General features: G+C 41.6%; 1 protein-coding gene across 4 annotated transcripts in view; it reads right to left on the reverse strand.

Annotated features, from left to right (window-relative positions):
• LOC310663338 (vomeronasal type-2 receptor 26-like) overlaps nt 1–15,481 on the reverse strand; it is a 46,706-nt gene extending 31,225 nt beyond the window's left edge. Inside the window, exons 1-4 of one of the 4 annotated variants that reach the window (XM_083411133.1) lie at nt 14,633–15,481; nt 13,666–13,893; nt 12,079–12,205; nt 10,158–11,337 (exon numbers count right to left, since the gene is read on the reverse strand). In XM_083411133.1, coding sequence (XP_083267259.1) covers nt 10,427–11,337; nt 12,079–12,205; nt 13,666–13,893; nt 14,633–15,466 — 2,100 coding nt within the window. In that variant the 5' untranslated portion in view covers nt 15,467–15,481 and the 3' untranslated portion in view covers nt 10,158–10,426. Of the gene's footprint in view, nt 1–4,149; nt 4,276–10,157; nt 11,338–12,078; nt 12,206–13,022; nt 13,115–13,665; nt 13,894–14,632 lie in introns of those variants that run through there. The other 3 variants (XR_014504481.1, XR_014504482.1, XR_014504480.1) reach the window with 3 other exon arrangements.
• Nucleotides 15,482–18,179: the final 2,698 nt, after the last annotated feature.

The following is an 18,179-nucleotide window of genomic DNA, read 5'->3' on the forward strand; positions in this document are numbered from 1 at the left end:
ATATTGTGTATATATAGTGTGTATATATATATATTGTATATATATAGAGAGAGAGAGAGATAAAGATAAAGGGACCCCTGACCATTAGGTCCAGTTGTGGCTGACTCCGGGGTTGTGACGCTCATCTCGCTTTATTGGCCGAGGGAGCCGGCGTACAGCTTCCAGGTCATGTGGTCAGCATGACTAAGCCGCTTCTGGCGAACCTGAGCAGCGCACGGAAATGCCGTTTGCCTTCCCGCTGGAGCGATACCTATTTATCTGCTTGCACTTTGACGTTCTTTCGAACTGCTAGGTTGGCAGGAGCAGGGACTGAGCAATGGGAGCTCACCCAGTCATGGGAATTCGAACCGCCAACATTCTGATCGGCAAGTCCTAGGCTCTGTGGTTTAACCCACAGTGCCACCCAAGTCCCATGTCTGTATATCTATATCTATGGAATATCTTCATGGTTATGTGTGCTCTTGATTTTATTGGGACAGTCACACTTGATCCTGTTTATACTGTTTCAGAATTTAACCCCTACAATATTTTGTTGCTGATCCATACTTGTCCTCTTATTATTTCTGGATTTCTTTTCTTGGTCTTGATCATCCCATCCCCAAATATCCTTTGCCATGGGAAATGGGTTCAGGAACCAACAGAGTGTTGGGTGAGATACTCTCCATTGGGAGAGTGGTTTGTTAGCAGAGAATCACAATGAAGAAAGCTCTTTCCACAGCAGCTACCTGCCTTAAAAGGTAGTGAGTATATTTTGGCCAAAAGGCCTTGCACATAGCACATTGATGGGACAGTGTAGGGACAGGTTTACACTCAATATACAGAGTTGGAAGGGACCTTGGGGGTGGAATTAACTATCCATAAACCAGTGGGCAGTCTGGTTGATTAGTAGATACATATCCTATGCCCAAACCTGCAAAAAATCATCAATAAAAATCATCAATAAAGTTGTGGCACAGTTCTTGGACGTATTTTATGTATCCACTGTGTGTTCACCAAACCCCTCATGGCTTCATTGTGCCTGGGCTCACAATTTAAATGCAGATTGATTTCCCTTCTTTGTATATATCAACAGGGAGGGCCTCTTCATAGCTAGTTTCTCATTCTCATTATTTATTATGGCAGGGGTATCTGAATGCCATTTGCTACTCAGGAAAGCAAGTTTGTAATATGATGCTATTATTTTATTCTCCAACTCTATCATTCCTTTCCCCCTGTTACTAGCTTTTCATGTCTGCATGTTTTTGTATAACAACGACAACAACAGATTAGTATTGTGAATCAGGTTAATATAAAGGTGATGAACACGAGAGAAATTTTAAAAATCTACTTAACACACAAATACAAAACACACACACTTGCAAACCTCTCGATTAAAATGTATAGCAAAGAACTTAAGTTCTGTGCTTTATTCTTTTCTTCTTGTTAGCATTTCCCTGTTGTTCAAGTCAGGTCTTAACACAACAATATAACAAATTGGGGAAAAAATGCAACCTAACAATCCAGCACTAGAGGCTAAGATACAAAAGATCTCCACTGCTACCATATATTTGCCTTTAGTGCTCAAGTAACTTGGAACAAAAGATAACCAAACACTACAAAAGACCAACATGCTGAAAGTTATAAACTTGGCTTCATTGAAACTGCCAGGTAACTTCCTGGCAAGAAAAGCCACTGTGAAACTGACAGCTGCCAGGAAGCCCATGTAGCCAACAGCAGAGTAAAACATAGTCACAGAGCCCTCGTTACACTCTAATATAATTTCTTCAGTCAGGGAATGCATGTCAGCATCTGGGAATGGGGGAAATGTTGCCAGCCACACAGCACATATCCCTGCTTGAATAAGGGGGCAGGAAAGAACAATTGAGTTGGTCAGTCTTTTCCCCACATACTTCCTCAACTTGGAACCTGGTTTGGTGGCCATGAAAGCCAGAACCACAGTAATGGTCTTTGCCAGCACACAAGAAACAGCCACTGAAAAGATGATGCCAAAAGCAGTTTGTCGGAGGAGACATGTCACCATCTTAGGTTGGCCAATGAACAATAAAGCACAAAGGAAACAGAGCAGGAGGGAGATGAGTAGAGTATAGGTGAGGTTTCGGTTGTTGGCTTTGACGATGGGAGTGTTCCGGTTCTTCAGAATTATTCCCAGCACCAGTGCTGTGATCAAACCAAAGGAAAGAGCAAGGAAGGCTAAACTAATGCCCAAAGGCTCTCCAAAAGACAAGAAGCTTATTTTCTTGGGAATGCATGTATCTTGCCTCTTGCTAGGATAGTTTTCATCTAAGCATTTATTACAGTCACTCATATCTGGAAAAAGAAATATGTATTCTGAGTTCACATAGTTGCCATCTATATCAACAGCACGATGTAACTGCTACCCTTAGACAGAGCTGTTCAAATAAGATGATAGAGGAATCGTTGATATGATAAAAAGTGTCAGGGGTGAGTATCACTGCTAAGGTCTGCATGGATCTAAAGAAGCACCATAGTGTGGGACGATGCAGGGATAAAAATGATATGGTAAACTATTTGGGATCATGTGTACTAAATCTGGGAGTGATGTCATAATTCAGTAGCATTTACGTCCAATGCAGATTGACTTAAATACACACAGGCCATAATATCAACCTGCTTGTTACCTTCTGAATCACTTATGCAAATATAAAGAGTAATTGATGCAAATATAAAGAGTAATTGATGATCTCCGGCGGCCTAGGGACAAAGGTGAGAACTGTTTCCTAGTTCTGCTGGATCTCTCAGCGGCGTTTGATACCATCGACCATAACATCCTTCTGGACCGTCTTGAGGGGCTGGGAGCTGGGGGCACTGTCATACAGTGGTTCCGCTCCTTCCTCCTGGGCCGTGTTCAGAAAGTAGTGGTGGGGGATGAGTGTTCAGACCCCTGGGCTCTCACTTGTGGGGTGCCTCAGGGTTCTGTCCTCTCCCCCATGCTTTTCAACATCTATATGCAGCCGCTGGGAGAGATCATCAGGAGGTTTGGGCTGGGTGTTCATCAGTATGCGGATGATACCCAGCTCTACCTCTCTTTCAAATCAGAACCAGTGAAGGCGGTGACGGTCCTGTGTGAGTGTCTGGAGGCGGTTGGAGGATGGATGGCGGCAAACAGATTGAGATTGAATCCTGACAAGACAGAAGTACTGTTTCTGGGGGACAGGAGGCGGGCAGGTGTGGAGGATTCCCTGGTCCTGAATGGGGTAACTGTGCCCCTGAAGGACCAGGTGCGCAGCCTGGGAGTCATTTTGGATTCACAGCTGTCCATGGAGGCACAGGTTAAATCCGTGTCCAGGGCAGCTGTGTACCAGCTCCATCTGGTACGTAGGCTGAGACCCTATCTGCCCGCGGACTGCCTCGCCAGAGTGGTGCATGCTGTGGTTATCTCCCGCTTGGACTACTGCAATGCGCTCTACGTGGGGCTACCTTTGAAGGTGACCCGGAAACTACAACTAATCCAGAATGCAGCAGCCAGACTGGTGACTGGGAGCAGCCGCCAAGACCATATAACACCGGTCTTGAAAGACCTACATTGGCTCCCAGTACGTTTCCGAGCACAATTCAAAGTGTTGGTGCTGACCTTTAAAGCCCTAAACGGCCTTGGTCCAGTATACCTGAAGGAGCGTCTCCACCCCCATCGCTCTACCCGGACACTGAGGTCCAGCACCGAGAGCCTTCTGGCGGTTCCCTCACTGCGAGAAGCCAAGCTACAGGGAACCAGGCAGAGGGCCTTCTCGGTAGTGGCGCCCTCCCTGTGGAACGCCCTCCCACCATATGTCAAAGAGAACAACAACTACCAGACTTTTAGAAGACATCTGAAGGCAGCCCTGTTTAGGGAAGCTTTTAATGTTTGATGTATCACAGTATTTTAATATTCTTTTGGAAGCTGCCCAGAGTGGCTGGGGAAACCCAGCCAGATGGGCGGGGTATAAATAATAAATTATTATTATTATTATTATTATTATTATTATTATTATTACTATTCCGAAAGCTTGCAATATACTCCTCAGATTCATATATCTGAATAGCTAGAGCTTTCCCCCTTCCTTCTTACATTTTTCTTACATTTACTGTATTTCAATGGATACGAACTGCAAATAACTGAGTGGATCCAGCGTTCTATGTTTATCGCTTACCCTCCTTGTTTGTCATCTTCCCCTCTGGACACGGGATGCAATCATAGCAGCAAAATGGCTCCCCTTCCTTCACTTTCTTGTAAGAACCAGGTTTGCAACTCTCAGTACATACAGAAAGAGGCTGAGCCTAATCCATAAATGAAAGAGCAGAATGATAATGAAGAGAACAGTGACTGGTGAATCCTTCAGGTTCAGGGTCCACTTGTTTGGGGAGAGATAGAAAATACCTAGTATGATATACTATATATAGATAAAGCAGTTTTAGGGCTACACCCATTCCCAGTTTCAGCAGCCACTACCATAGGAGGATGTCACGTTTAGGAATGTTTGATAAATCAGATTTATGAGGAAATGGACCTATGGCTTAAAATATGCATATGTGACAAAAACTGGCAAGAGAAATTAGTTCCATGGGTAGTATACAAATGTAGTTTATAACTGAAAAAACAACAACAATACAATTAAAACCAGAAAGAGTGGCTGGTGCGGAGGGCTGTCAAATATCAGTCATTCTGGCAATGCTTTCACTGTTGCTTATTGGAAGGGAGAGTGGGATATGGTGGAAACGTTTCCCCAACCAACACATACCCTTTGCCAGTGCACTTACAGTGCATTGACCTTTCTGCTGTATTTCCCCTCCTCCTATTCCACCCAGTAATGCAGTTACATTGCTGTTGGGAGGCCAGGTATGCTGTGTCACCCTTCCCTGAAAACCACTTCTGTAAGAATGATATATTCCGTATCTCCTGCTCAAACCCCTTCACCACTTCTCTTTTTTTCTCCTCTTCTATTGCTGTTCTAAAAACAACCTGATCATGTCTGCTCTCAGCGGGTCTTTTTATTCTTCACCCCTTTATTGCACATCAACCTGGATAGAATTCATAAATAGTAATCTTCTTTCATGATTCTGGTATTCATGATTGCCACAATGAAAGCAGTTTTCACCATAAGGAGAGATCATCTGTCCTCAATCAATCCCAGAAAACCTTTGAAGTAGCTGACAGTTGGGCTGTACCTGGTTAAATAAGTTGGGCCACTTTATGACATCCTCATCAATAGTAAATGCTTGATCTGGAGAACCCTGTGCATCCATCCTTCCAACTCTCACTCTCTGAAAGGATTGATTGGATAATATAACATAGTTGATAATATCCAAGCCAAATACCACCTCCCCATTTTGGTTGAAGGAAATCTCATCCTCTGCAGTGTTGTTAAATGAGACACTTCTCAGAAATTGGTGGAGCTAGATTGGAAAAAGAAAATCAGTAGTTTCAGAAAAAAAGGTAGAGACGGTGAAACTTGTTTCCAGGAAAGCGTTTTGATACATAGGAAAACTCTTAAACCTCATCAAATGGTGAGTGCAGATCGCAGTGCCAATGGAGCATGGTAATTATGTCAGATGGGAGTAGAGTCATAGCCCAAAATAGACAGAATCAACTGATTTTCTCACACAACATCTTTTCCTGTTCTTTTACCACCCCCACCCCCAACCACCACCTTCCTTCTCGGGAGTGATGTGGGAACACTTTCTCTGAGGAAGGATTTGGAGGATGGGGGCTGCTAAGGGAATGGGGCAGGCGCCTCCAGCCATTATCGTCTCCTGGTTGTTATTAGTTTGGCATCTCAGCTGGCTTTGTGGGATCTTCCATACAAACACTTTGTCATGAAAAACAGGATGCTTTCTGCATGAACGATTCCATGATCATATTCTTTTTTTCTCCGGAAAGTGCCACCTTTGTACAGCCAGAATTTGCAGGCATCACAATATGCCACAAATCAACCAGACTACTGTAACTATAATTCTCCCCCTCCTCCTTTGTGTGGGAAGTCATGATTCATCATTGGTTTTCTCATCCTCTTTGTAAAACTAAGCTGCAAAGAGCAGGCTAGAAGCATGGAGGAAGACCAGATGTCGGGAGAAAGTGACAAACAATGTGTTCTGCTCTGCCACTTGAGGATCTTCAACACCTTACCTTCCAGAACTTGTGGTTTTGATTCTTCTGCCTCATTTGGTGCACCATTGCTCTCTGTTCATGCTTGACTGAAGACATCTCATGTAAAGCATGGGCCACAGCGTAAACAGCATTGTAAATACAGTAACTATGGCCTGTCATGCTCTTTTCAAAAAAATCTGCAGGAAGGCTCTCCAGCTTCTCTTCCCCAGTGCAAGCATTCACTTCCACTTTGCCAGCCATGTAATCTGGGAATTTACAGCCAAAGGCCTGTTCCCAGAAGTGTTTGATAAAACCATCTCCATCTGTAATGAATGGATTTCTGCTCTTAACATATAGATTAAATCCTTCTGGGTCATTCAAGTGAATTGTGAAAGAAATAGAGCCATGGAACATTTCTGAATTCCAATTCCGCTGAAATGCAAATGAAGTGTATTCAATCTGGGCTGTTGTTATCCATACTTTGCCATTCATGTTCAGTGTCATCTGCTCATGTTCTGATAGAAAGGGAAGCCATCTAAACAATACCATGGAATAAGATTCTCCATAGACCACCACTACATTAGCTTTACTGCCCATAATGTTATCATGTATTTTTGCTCCCTGTTGTACCATGCCATAACTTTCACTGTCATAACTATATTTGGGGAATCTTTCTAGAAAGGCAAAGCAAACACCACTCTTAGTAAACATTGGAAGCACAGTTTGCACAAATCTTTCTCCATTGTCATTATCAACCACAATGACCCCAATCCATGTCCACCTGAAATGTAGAAGCAAAGAGAGAATTCCTGCAAACTGGTGGTGTTCCTGGGGGGCCACCTGGTAGAAGAAAAGTCCTGAGGTCTTATCATTCACCACTGGAACAGGGCCATATGTGAGCTAAAGAGAGATTGGAGAAAATGTGAAAGCTATTATAAATTATACAACAGATTAAACTAGTTATAGTCATTCACATATGTTACTATAGGGATTTTTAGAAGAACCCTGAAAGGCATTTGAACTTTACAATTGCATGGCAAACAGACTCTGGAATTTGGGATTGGGTGAGGATGTACACTCTTGTATTTATTTATTTCAGGATCTTGGAGAAAGACTATATTTTAAATGGGCTTGAGAGAATGGTCTAGGTCATCAGCTTTCAGAGAGCATTTGTTATCACATATGCCATGACATTATGCATGGTCTTCATGCGCTGAGCATCCTTTGTCTTTTGTACCTGGGGTCTGCCAGGGCCTTGACCTCTTAGGAGAGATGGAGACCCAAACTGAAGTATGTCAAGAAAATTGGTTTCATCCAAGAGTCAGACATGAATCTCACTTATATTGCTAGAGCATTGTTTTCCAATTATAATGTCTTCCCTCTTTCATGAATGAATTGTAAGAAGGGTTTTTATTAGCCTGGGTATAAGAGAGAGGGAGAGAAAGAATAATTGTTGGTCTGATTATTTCTAATGTGTCTAATTCTCCTTCCAACATACAAAATAAAATCTGGAAAGAGCACGAAAGTATGAAAATAGCATTGGATTCTCATACTCCAAATGAAAACAGACAAGAGTTTCCTACCTGTGGAATTTTATGAATATGCAAAATAGTTGCCACATGAAGGGAGATTTCAGAGTCAAGCCCACCAATGACAGCTGTCAGATTATTCTGGATGTCACATATATAATTGGGGACAAATTTCTCCAGGGTTGATAAAAGTAGCATTGTGGCATGATACGTCTTCTTTGCATTGTCATTACTGTCATAGATGTGGAAGCCCAAGGTGTGATTGGGTAAGATGTGAGGGTTTTCATTGATCTCCTTTATTGCAAATGCCAAGGCCAGGATGTGCTGGTAAGCCTTAGGCACCACCCTAGAACAAGAATTGCAATCTGTGTCAAAATACTTCATACTGGTAAGCCCCTTATATTTTAACTCAGAAGTTAATCAGTTTGCATTCGGTGGGATTTACTCCAATGAAAGTGATTGTGTGTTAAGTGCTGCAACTTCTGGAGGCTCTGGAGAAGAATCCTCCAAGTAAAGCAATGTCGTCAATGATTAACTCTCATGACTGATTATGCATATGAGATGGATAATGTGGGTACTGCACTCTGAATTTAACAATATGCGGTTCAGTAGGGTTTATTCCCTGAGAAATGGGAATAAGATTTTTAGGAAGTTAAAATGACCATAAATGGTCTGGGGGTTTTTTTTTTAAAAAATTGTTTTACTTAAAAAAAAACCCAACCAACTATTTAAAGGTGGTATTTCAGATACACAAAATAGATATTCCTTTCAATGAAGCATTATTTATTCGCCTGTGGAGAAATGGAAGATTATTTTCTTCATTATTACTTTAAAAACATTAATTTAAAAGCACACACCTCTCCATTTTCTGTCAGAAATGGATCATATCATTCAAAGGGAGCTGTTTCCAAATAAGCGTGCATATGTTTGCAGCCTCAGCGGGTGTTTTGAGGCTGATAATTCAAGTGATATGAGAAATATAACTAAAAACCCAAACAATAAATATGTTCTTACACAAGCTCTTCAGGCAATGGGGGTGGCGGATCTTCAGTGAAGGTTGTTTGACTGGAGTAGAAACCACCATGAGTAACTATGCCACCAATAATAAAATCTCCTGACTGATGATATATGTGAACTGGATGGTGTGGATCCTGCACTCTGCATTTTGCTACATGGGAATTGCATATCTTGTTAGGAAACATTGCCAGCAGCAACACTACCAAATCCGCCATCCTTAGAACAAGAGGAAATCTTCCTTATGCACAAATATTTCCCTATTCTCTTCTGCAACACTCTCATTACTTTTACACTGTCTCTCTTGAGTCTAGGAGCATCCAATATCAGACTAGTGGATACCATACCTTTTAAATGGTACTGGGTATGCTTATATCATCTTCCACAGGTTTTGCTGTGAGTTTTGCCAGTGTTCACTTCTACTCCATAGGGGCTTTGGGAAGCAGCAGAATTAATTACAGTACTTTTGATCATGAAACAGGAAGATAATTATTAAGTCAGAATGGGAGATTCCCTGTAGAACTGCTGCTACATTTCCAGTAGTATCATTTTGAATGCTCTTCTTTTAGATAATGTGGTAACAAGGGTGTAGTAGTGAATTCTGATGTTAGGCACTGATTTTAACAGCTGCTGTAGCCAAAAGGGACTCCCTAATGGAGAGTGGTATACATATAATGTTCAAATTAGGCTGTGGAGACCTGGATTCACATCACCAATAAGCCATAAGGCATTACTAAAATACTGTTCATAATAGTTGTATGGGAGTAAGGTCCACTGAATCCGGTGGCTCTTATCTCATCATAGTTTTACAAATTTCAACATGTAAAGCATAATTATTATTTTTTAAAAGATATTTAGTGGGCTAAAATGTGAGCTTAAGGTTTTATTTAAAAATACAAACTAGTTGTTATTTTTTAAAAAACGTTACCCCACAAACTGCTAGTATAAAGGAGAAATACAATCAAAGGAAATGACACATTCATTCATTGCTTGATTGTTATCCTTATGTTTTGACGTCCTGCTCCCTCACAAGGAACAGTAAAAGCTGAAAGGCTCATTATATTCTCATTATCAGAGAGACTCTGCTGTTACCTTTGTACTGTAGCAGATGATGATATCATTTGTGTTCTGAAACATACCCACCCAGAGCTGACCTCTGTTCATTCCTAAACCTATTCCCCTTGACAAAGGATATCTGGGGATGGGATGATCAAGACTAAGAAATGAAAACCAGAAATAATAAGAGGACAAGTGTGGATCAGCAACAAAATATTGTAGGGCTTAAATTGTGAAACAGTATGAACAGGATCAAGTGTGACTGTCCCAATAAAATCAAGAGACACATGACCATGAATACACAAGGTTCAAGTGAAGCTTTGAGAGTGTTTTAAGATATAATGTACATACTGTAAACCTAAGGGCAAGGACTTTCTGACTTCTGATCTTTGCTAGCTACTCTGAGAACCTTGTTGATGAAAAAGAAAACTTAAAATGCTCCAGTTACTAAACACACATGATTATTCCACTAGAACTAATGCTTCATGTATTTAAAACAAGAAATAAAGCTAGGTCTCAACAACTTTGTCTGGATTTTCACTTTGGGGAATATGGCAACCCTAATAAAGCAGTGATTTTTCTCTCACACATGCATCTGTGTAACTATCAACATATTCAAAGGGCAGGGCCTTCATCCCTCATATTTATGGTGGTAGTGGTTAGAAGTTGAATCAGCAGTGGTAAACAAAAGCTGGTAATAAAGTGAGGTGTTTCCCCCTCATAGCATACAGCAAAACACAGATATTTAATTCTTCATTTTGTTAATGCTTATTATCTGTTCCCTATTATTCAGCTCAGACCTCAACAAAATAATATAACATTTGGGGGAAAAGATGCAACCTAATAGACCAGCACTGGAGGCTAAGATAGAGAAGATCTCCACAGCTACTGTATATTTCCCCTTGGTACTCAGGTAGGATGGAACAAAAGACAACCAAACACTGCAAAATACCAACATGCTGAAAGTGATAAACTTTGCTTCATTGAAAATGTCTGGCAATTTCCTGGCAAGGAAAGCCACTGTGAAACTAATTATTGCTAGAAGGCCCATGTAACTAAGGACGCAGTAAAACATAATCACAGTCCCCACATTACATTCTAGTATAATTTCCTCAGGCATTGAATGCTTGTCAACATCTGGGAATGGGGGAGAGATTGCCAACCACAGTGTACAGATGCCTGCTTGAATAAGGGAGCAGGAAATGACAATGGAGTTGGCCAGCCTTCTCCCCACCCACATTCTCATCCTGGATCCTGGTTTTGTGGCCGTGAAAGCCAGAACCACAGTGACAGTTTTTGCCAGTACACAGGAAACAGCCACTGAAAAGATGATGCCAAAAGCAGCTTGTTGCAGGAGACATGTCATCTTTTTTGGTTGGCCAATGAACAGTAAAGCACAAAGAAAGCATAACAAGAGGGTTACAAGGAGAGTATAGGTGATATTCTGGTTGTTGGCTTTGACAATGGGAGTCTTGTGGTTCTTCAGAAATGTTCCCAGTACCAGAGTTGTGATGAAAGCAAAAGAAAGAGCAACTATAGCTAAACTGATGCCTAAAGGTTCTTCATACGACAAGAAGCTGATGCTTTTGGGAATGCATATATTTCGTTCCTTGCTTGGATAGTTTTCATCTGAGCATTTAGTGCAGTCATTCATATCTGGGAAAAGAAAAGTATTAACCATAGCTCACATATATGCTATCAGTCTCAGAAACATTTCATGCCTTTCCCTCATACTCAGAAAAAGAAATGGATCTATTCAAATTGGAAAATACTTTGAATTGTTGTGGGGACTTGTTTATTTGCTTTGGAGCTTTGTGTGCTATAATATGATATTGGGCTACAATGGCAAGGATGTGGTAAGCCAGGTGAGGTATGCATGACTGTGATGTGGGAGTAGTGGCTGGTGCAAAATTGACCATATTCTATGTTTTGTGAGAAAGCGGGAGCGGGAAACCTGCCCTTAGATTTCAGAATAGGGAAGCAGCAGCAGAAGATAGATGATATTACCATGGAACTGAAGAACAAGTAGAAAATGCTGAATAGTGTGCAAATACCTTAATTCAACGACAATGTATACATCAATGCTTTGTAACCAATCAGCATGTAACATGATATACCTTCCTGATGGCTTGATGTAAGCAACATGCATAAAAATCATTCTTAGGCACCCATGAGGTATATAGGCTTTGGAATCCATTCCCCAGTACCATATTACTGCAGTCTGAATACAATATCCCCCCCTCCCAGTGTGATTATAGGCTCTTGTCAGCCTAGCATCAGACTCTTATCAATAACAGCCTCTTTGAAAGTAGCTTGTTAGCCATAGCTACATTTAGATCCCCATCATGTATGAGGAAACTAAGTGCAATTGACTGTGCAATCATCTATGTCTCTTACCTTCCTCGTTTGAAATCTTGCCCTCTGGACATAAGATGCAATCATAACAGCAAAATGGCTTCCCTTCTTTCACTTTCTTGCTAGATCCTGTTTGGCAACTTTCAGTGCAGGCCGAAAGAGGAGAGGCCTAATTCATAAATGATAAACAGAATAAGCAGAATGATAAACAGAAAATAAGGTGTTTGGAATCCCTCAGGTGCTGGACCCAGCTTTGTGTTACTAAAGTGACACAGCATTTCAGTAGGGTATGAATTGGCTCCCTTGAGGGCCCTGGACACTGTAGAAGTAATTGCCAACCCTAGTCTCAACAGCTACTATCTGAGGTGGAGGAAGTCATTTGGGGACATTTGATGAATTCAGTCCATATATATTCTAATAAAAAACGTCCTGATCCATACCATCAGACTATGAAGTTAACTATCCAACACATTGTGTTTCTTTGATCAAAATATGTAATTAAATATGTATTCTGAGGGAAAATATGCATATTAAGTAAACACGTTCATGGAACCAGTTTTGTTTTTTAAAAGGAACTGAACTGAGCTATGCATCAATAACAGTGGGAAGATAGTTGTACAGACAATATACAAAAGTAATATGTAAATAAATAAGGAGAATGACAGTAAATACTAAATACTATGACTTCTGCACCAGGCTCTTGACCTCATCCCTGTCCTTCCCTTCCTTCACTATCTCCACCTTCACTACCACGCTTCCCTTTTTCTCTTCTACAACTCCCATATCAACTTTAGTTGTCTCCTCTATACTTCCTGTTGTCAACTCTCAGTTTCTCCCTCTGGCCTCATTTCATCCCCTGTTGCCTTCTTGTCATGATATATCAGGACACCAAGGAAGGGGAAGAGGATCCTGGCAAGGAGTGTTAGCCACAACTGGTACAAATTGATGATTGGGCAGGAGAGGTTGGGGACTTAGGAGCTGCTCACAGGACAGTAGTAGGGGATGTTCAAGGGGCAGCTGACAGTCCATGGGAGCCAGGGGAAAAGGACACATCATTAGAACCAGAGGTACTTCCATCTCTATGGACACAGCGGGCTGTGAGGCGTCAGGAACAGTGGGAAACACACTCTAGAAGACTGAGGCAGGCAAGGGAACACAGCCCAGCTCACTAATTGACCAGGTGGACAGCATGAGGCTTGTTCTGGGAGGAGGTTTGTGGGCACTCAGATGACTCAAGGCTTTCCTACCCTGGTTCTCTTGCTGAGGTGGGAACCTGGATTTACTGTTTGACTCTGGACTTTGCTTGTTGTATTGGACTGGGACCAGTATTTGACGTTTTGGACAATCTAGCATTGCTCTGGGGACTGTTTGCACCAGTGTGATGTACTTCCAGTTATGTGGACACTCCTCACCCATTCACCCATGTCCTTTTTCCTCCCCCTTTCAGTCACATTTTATCCTATCTTCATTTTTTATCCTTTCTTGGTCCACACTATATCCTCCTTGGTCCACTTGTATTTCACAAGTGTTCATCGTTGTCAAATGAAATCAGTTTTAAATTTCAGGATAGAACATCAGGGCTCCTTTATTATTAGACCTTTTGCTAAATGCCTATGATTTGGATTCTACCTGGTTAAACCAGCTGTGCCAAGTTATTACTTCTTTATCAATGGTGAATGCTTGATCTGAAGGCGCTCCAGGATCTATCCTTCCGACTCTGACTCTATGAAGGGATTGATTGGAGAATATAATCCAATTGATAATATCCAAGCTAGATGCTACCTGCCCATTCTTGTTGAAGGATACCACATCTCCTGCAGTGTTATTAAATGAGATACTTCTCAGAATGTGGTGGAGCTAAATTGAAAACAGAAAAGACAAATACTTAGAAAAGGCTGCACTCTAATACAGGGCTGAGCAATCCTTTTTCCTCTGAGGTCAGAACCTACAGTGAGTGGAGTCAGGGACAAGCATGTAGAGAGCCAACCCATTTTCTCCCACATAAATGTTTTTCTCTCATTCTTTCTGTCAGGCCTCCCTCTCCCTGTTACATCCCTCAGGCAGAACAGTGGTGTGTGACCCCCGGCACTGAGAAAAAATTTGCAGGCTGTCAAGGGTGTTTCACAGCCAAAGGAATGCACATGAAAGATAATTATTTATTGTCAAGAATATCACATTTGCTTCTACTCCTCTGGATGCCTATACATATATAGCAGCTACACAGCTACACAGCTATTTGCAGGATTGCTGTAACAACTGGAATAGCAAGAATGCTGCTCATCTCTGTTGACTGTTTTCACTGCATCCTGACTGTTAGTCAAATGGTGTCTCAATGGGCCAACAAACATCTCCAAGGAAATGCTTTATCGTGTACTGGGGGGTTTCTGCTCAAACAAGGAGACAGCCATCATTGCTCTTTCCTCAGAGAAACAAAGACACAGCCATCATCTGTCCACAAAATTATAGATTCATTTCCTCCTCATATTCCATATGCCTGAACCCTGAGAGGAAAGAGCAAGCTGACAGTATTTTGGAAACCCATACATTGTGAAGGAATAACAGTGCTCTTCCAAGTTGAGGAAGTTCAACCCGTTACCTGCCAAAACAGTTGATTCTGATTCTTCACTCTCCCTCCATATGCCATTCCTATGTGTCTGGGTCTGGATGTAGACATAGCATGTAACGCATGGGCAATGGCATAGACAGCACTGTGGATACTGTAACTGTGCCCTGTCATACTCATTTCAAAAAATGATCCTGGAAGGTTCTCCAGCTTCTCTTCTCCTGTGCAAATCTTTCCCTCCACCTGGTCTGCAGTGATATCTGGGAACACACAATCAAAAGCCTGTTGCCAGAAGTCCCTGATAAAACCATCCCCATCTGTGTTGGAAGGGTTTCTGTGCTCAACATACTGATGAAATCCTGGTGGGTCACTGAAGTGAATTTCAAAGGCTATAGCACCATTGAATAGTCCCGAATCCCAGTTTCTTTGATAGACAAATGAAGTGAATTCAATCTCAGCTGTTGTTATCCAAACTTTGCTTTTTATATTATTTGTCATATCGTGTTCTGATAGGTATGGAAGCCATTTTAAAAATGCCATGGAGTAAGATTCTCCATAATTCACCACTACATTAGCTTTGCTGCTCATTATTTTATCATGTATTTTTGCCCCCTGTTGTAACATGTCATTAATTTCAGGGATAAAGCTAAAATTGGGAATTCTTTCTATGAAGGCAAAACAGATGTCATTTTGAGAAAACAATTGAAGTACTGTATGCACAAATCTTTCCCCATTGTCATTGTCCACTGCAATGACCCCAATCCATGTCCACTTGAAATGCAGAAGCAAAGAGATAATTCCCTCATATTGAAGGTCTTCTTGGGCTGTCAACTGGTAGAAGGAAAGACCTGGGGTTTTATCATTCATCACTGGAGCAGAGCCATAAATGAGCTAAAGAGGGAATGGAGGAAGGGACGAGACAAATATAATTTCCAGAGTTATTTCAAACTATTTATGTACATTATATGATGAATTCTGTTGGCTGCATGCTGTCTTTCATTTATACAAAATAGACACATTCATATGAGCTGAAAACTGGGATAATTTCCCATTCCTGCTTGTTAAACATTTGATCTGATGAGTAGGGACAGGCACTGTGTCTATTATTTATTTATTTATTTATTTTTAAAGATTTTTGTGTGTGTCATTGCTGACTTTGGTAGGTCTTGTGGGTTGAATAAAATTGATGGGAGGGGCACATCAGGCCCCAATAAGAGGATTAGCTACCTGTGCATTAGATATTATTTAGCTATGTCAGAACTGTAAGTTCCGAATTTATTTTTCCAGAGCTTTTTTCCCCTTATTCATGATGCACAGACCTCAGCCCAGAGCAAAACTGAGATTTCTGCCTCCTTTTTACATGATTCCTCGCACTTCACATTTCAATTGTGAACCAGCTGTTCACTACTATTACTCCTTTCCAGCAAAGCTTGATTGTTTCTGCTACTTAACATAACTTCATTATGTGTTTAATCTTCACCAAACCCATTCCTTTTGGGGGTGGTGTGGTGAGGAGGGAGAAGGATTTTAGTGCCAGTTACCTGTGTTTGAATCTTGAAAGCTTCCCCCCTCCCACTGAATGCACATTCCTTCTTCACTAAGTAGAAAATGCTGCATACCCAAACATAGCTGGTCCATTATCCCACCAGTGGACCTTGGGATATCAGTCTCCTGGAAAGGGGAGGGGGTTGAAATAGAGAATGAATTATTCTCCCCTCCCATGCAAATTTACTGCAAAGCAATGTTGTCATTAAAGTGCATAGTAGAAATGAAGGGGTGGATACTTAGATTGCAAAGAGTTATTGCCCATAAGTGCCATACCTGTGGAATCTTATAGATATCCAAAATGGTTGCCACATAAAAGGAGATTTCAGAGTCGAGTCCTCCAATAACCCCAGTCAGATTATTTTCAATATCACATACATAGTTGGGGACACATTTCTCCAGCCTGGATAAAAGTATCAGTGTGGCAAGATACGTCTTTCTTGCATTAGTATAGCTGTCATAGATGTGGAAGCCCAAGATGATATTGGGTAAAATGTGGGAGCATCCATTAATCTCCTTGACTGCAAATGCCAATGCCAGGATGTGCTGGTAAGCCTTGGGCACCACCCTAGAATGAGAGTTGCAGATTGCTTCAGAAGCATCTTCAACACTTGGAACATTTAAATATGTACTCAGAAGTTAATCATATTGAATTCAGTTAAGTCTACTACTGCGCTACTAGACTGCTAGTATGCTAAAAATTCTACAAGGAAGGCTCAAGTAGTATGTGGACTGAGAACTCCCAGAAGTGTAAGCTGGATTTCGAAGGGGCAGAGGAACCAGAGACCAAATTGCAAACATGCGCTGGATTATGGAGAAAGCTAGAGAGTTCCAGAAAGACATCTACTTCTGCTTCATTGACTACGCAAAAGCCTTTGACTGTGTCAACCACAGCAAACTATGGCAAGTTCTTAAAGAAATGGGAGTGCCTGAACACCTCATCTGTCTCCTGAGAAATCTCTATGTGGGACAAGGAGCTACAGTTAGAACTGGATATGGAACAACTGATTGGTTCAACATTGGGAAAGGAGTACGACAAGGCTGTATATTGTCTCCCTGCTTATTTAACTTATATGCAGAATTCATCACGCGAAAGGCCGGGCTGGATGAATCCCTAGCCGGAATTAAGATTGCCGGAAGAAACATCAACAACCTCAGATATGCAGATGACACAACCTTGATGGCAGAAAGTGAGGAGGAATTAAATAACCTTTTATTAAGGGTGGAAGAGGAGAGCGCAAAATATGGTCTGAAGCTCAACATCAAAAAAACGAAGATCATGGCCACTGGTCCCATCACCTCCTGGCAAATAGAAGGGGAAGAAATGGAGGCAGTGAGAGATTTTACTTTCTTGGGTTCCATGATCACTGCAGATGGTGACAGCAGCCACGAAATTAAAAGACGCCCGCTCCTTGGGAGGAAGGTGATGGCAAATATAGACAGCGTCTTAAAAAGCAGAGACATCACCTTGCTAACAAAGGTCCGTATAGTAAAAGCTATGGTTTTCCCAGTAGTGATGTATGGAAGTGAAAGCTGGACCATAAAGAAGGCTGATCTCCGAAGAATTGATGCTTTTGAATTATGGTGCAGGAGGAGACTCTTGAGAGTCCCATGGACTGCAAGAAGATCAAACCTATCCATTCTGAAGGAAATCAGCCCTGAGTGCTCACTGGAAGGACAGATCGTGAAGCTGAGGCTCCAATACTTTGGCCACCTCATGAGAAGAGAAGACTCACAGGAAAAGACCCTGATGTTGGGAAAGATGGAGGGCACAAGGAGAAGGGGACGACAGAGGACGAGATGGTTGGATAGTGTTCTCGAAGCTATCAGCATGAGTTTGACCAAACTGCGGGAGGCAGTGGAAGACAGAAGTGCCTGGCGTGCTCTGGTCCATGGGGTCACGAAGAGTCGGAAACGACCAAACAACAACAACTAGACTGCTATACACCCCTACCAAGAACTAAACTATTTATTTTTTTCACAGCTGATTCATGTGAGTTTCCAGATCAGTATGTTATATTTAAATCAAAGATAA

The sequence above is a fragment of the Podarcis tiliguerta genome (genome assembly GCF_965153285.1).
Source record: "Podarcis tiliguerta genome assembly, chromosome: 13".
Classification (NCBI taxonomy): Eukaryota; Metazoa; Chordata; class Lepidosauria; order Squamata; family Lacertidae; genus Podarcis; species Podarcis tiliguerta.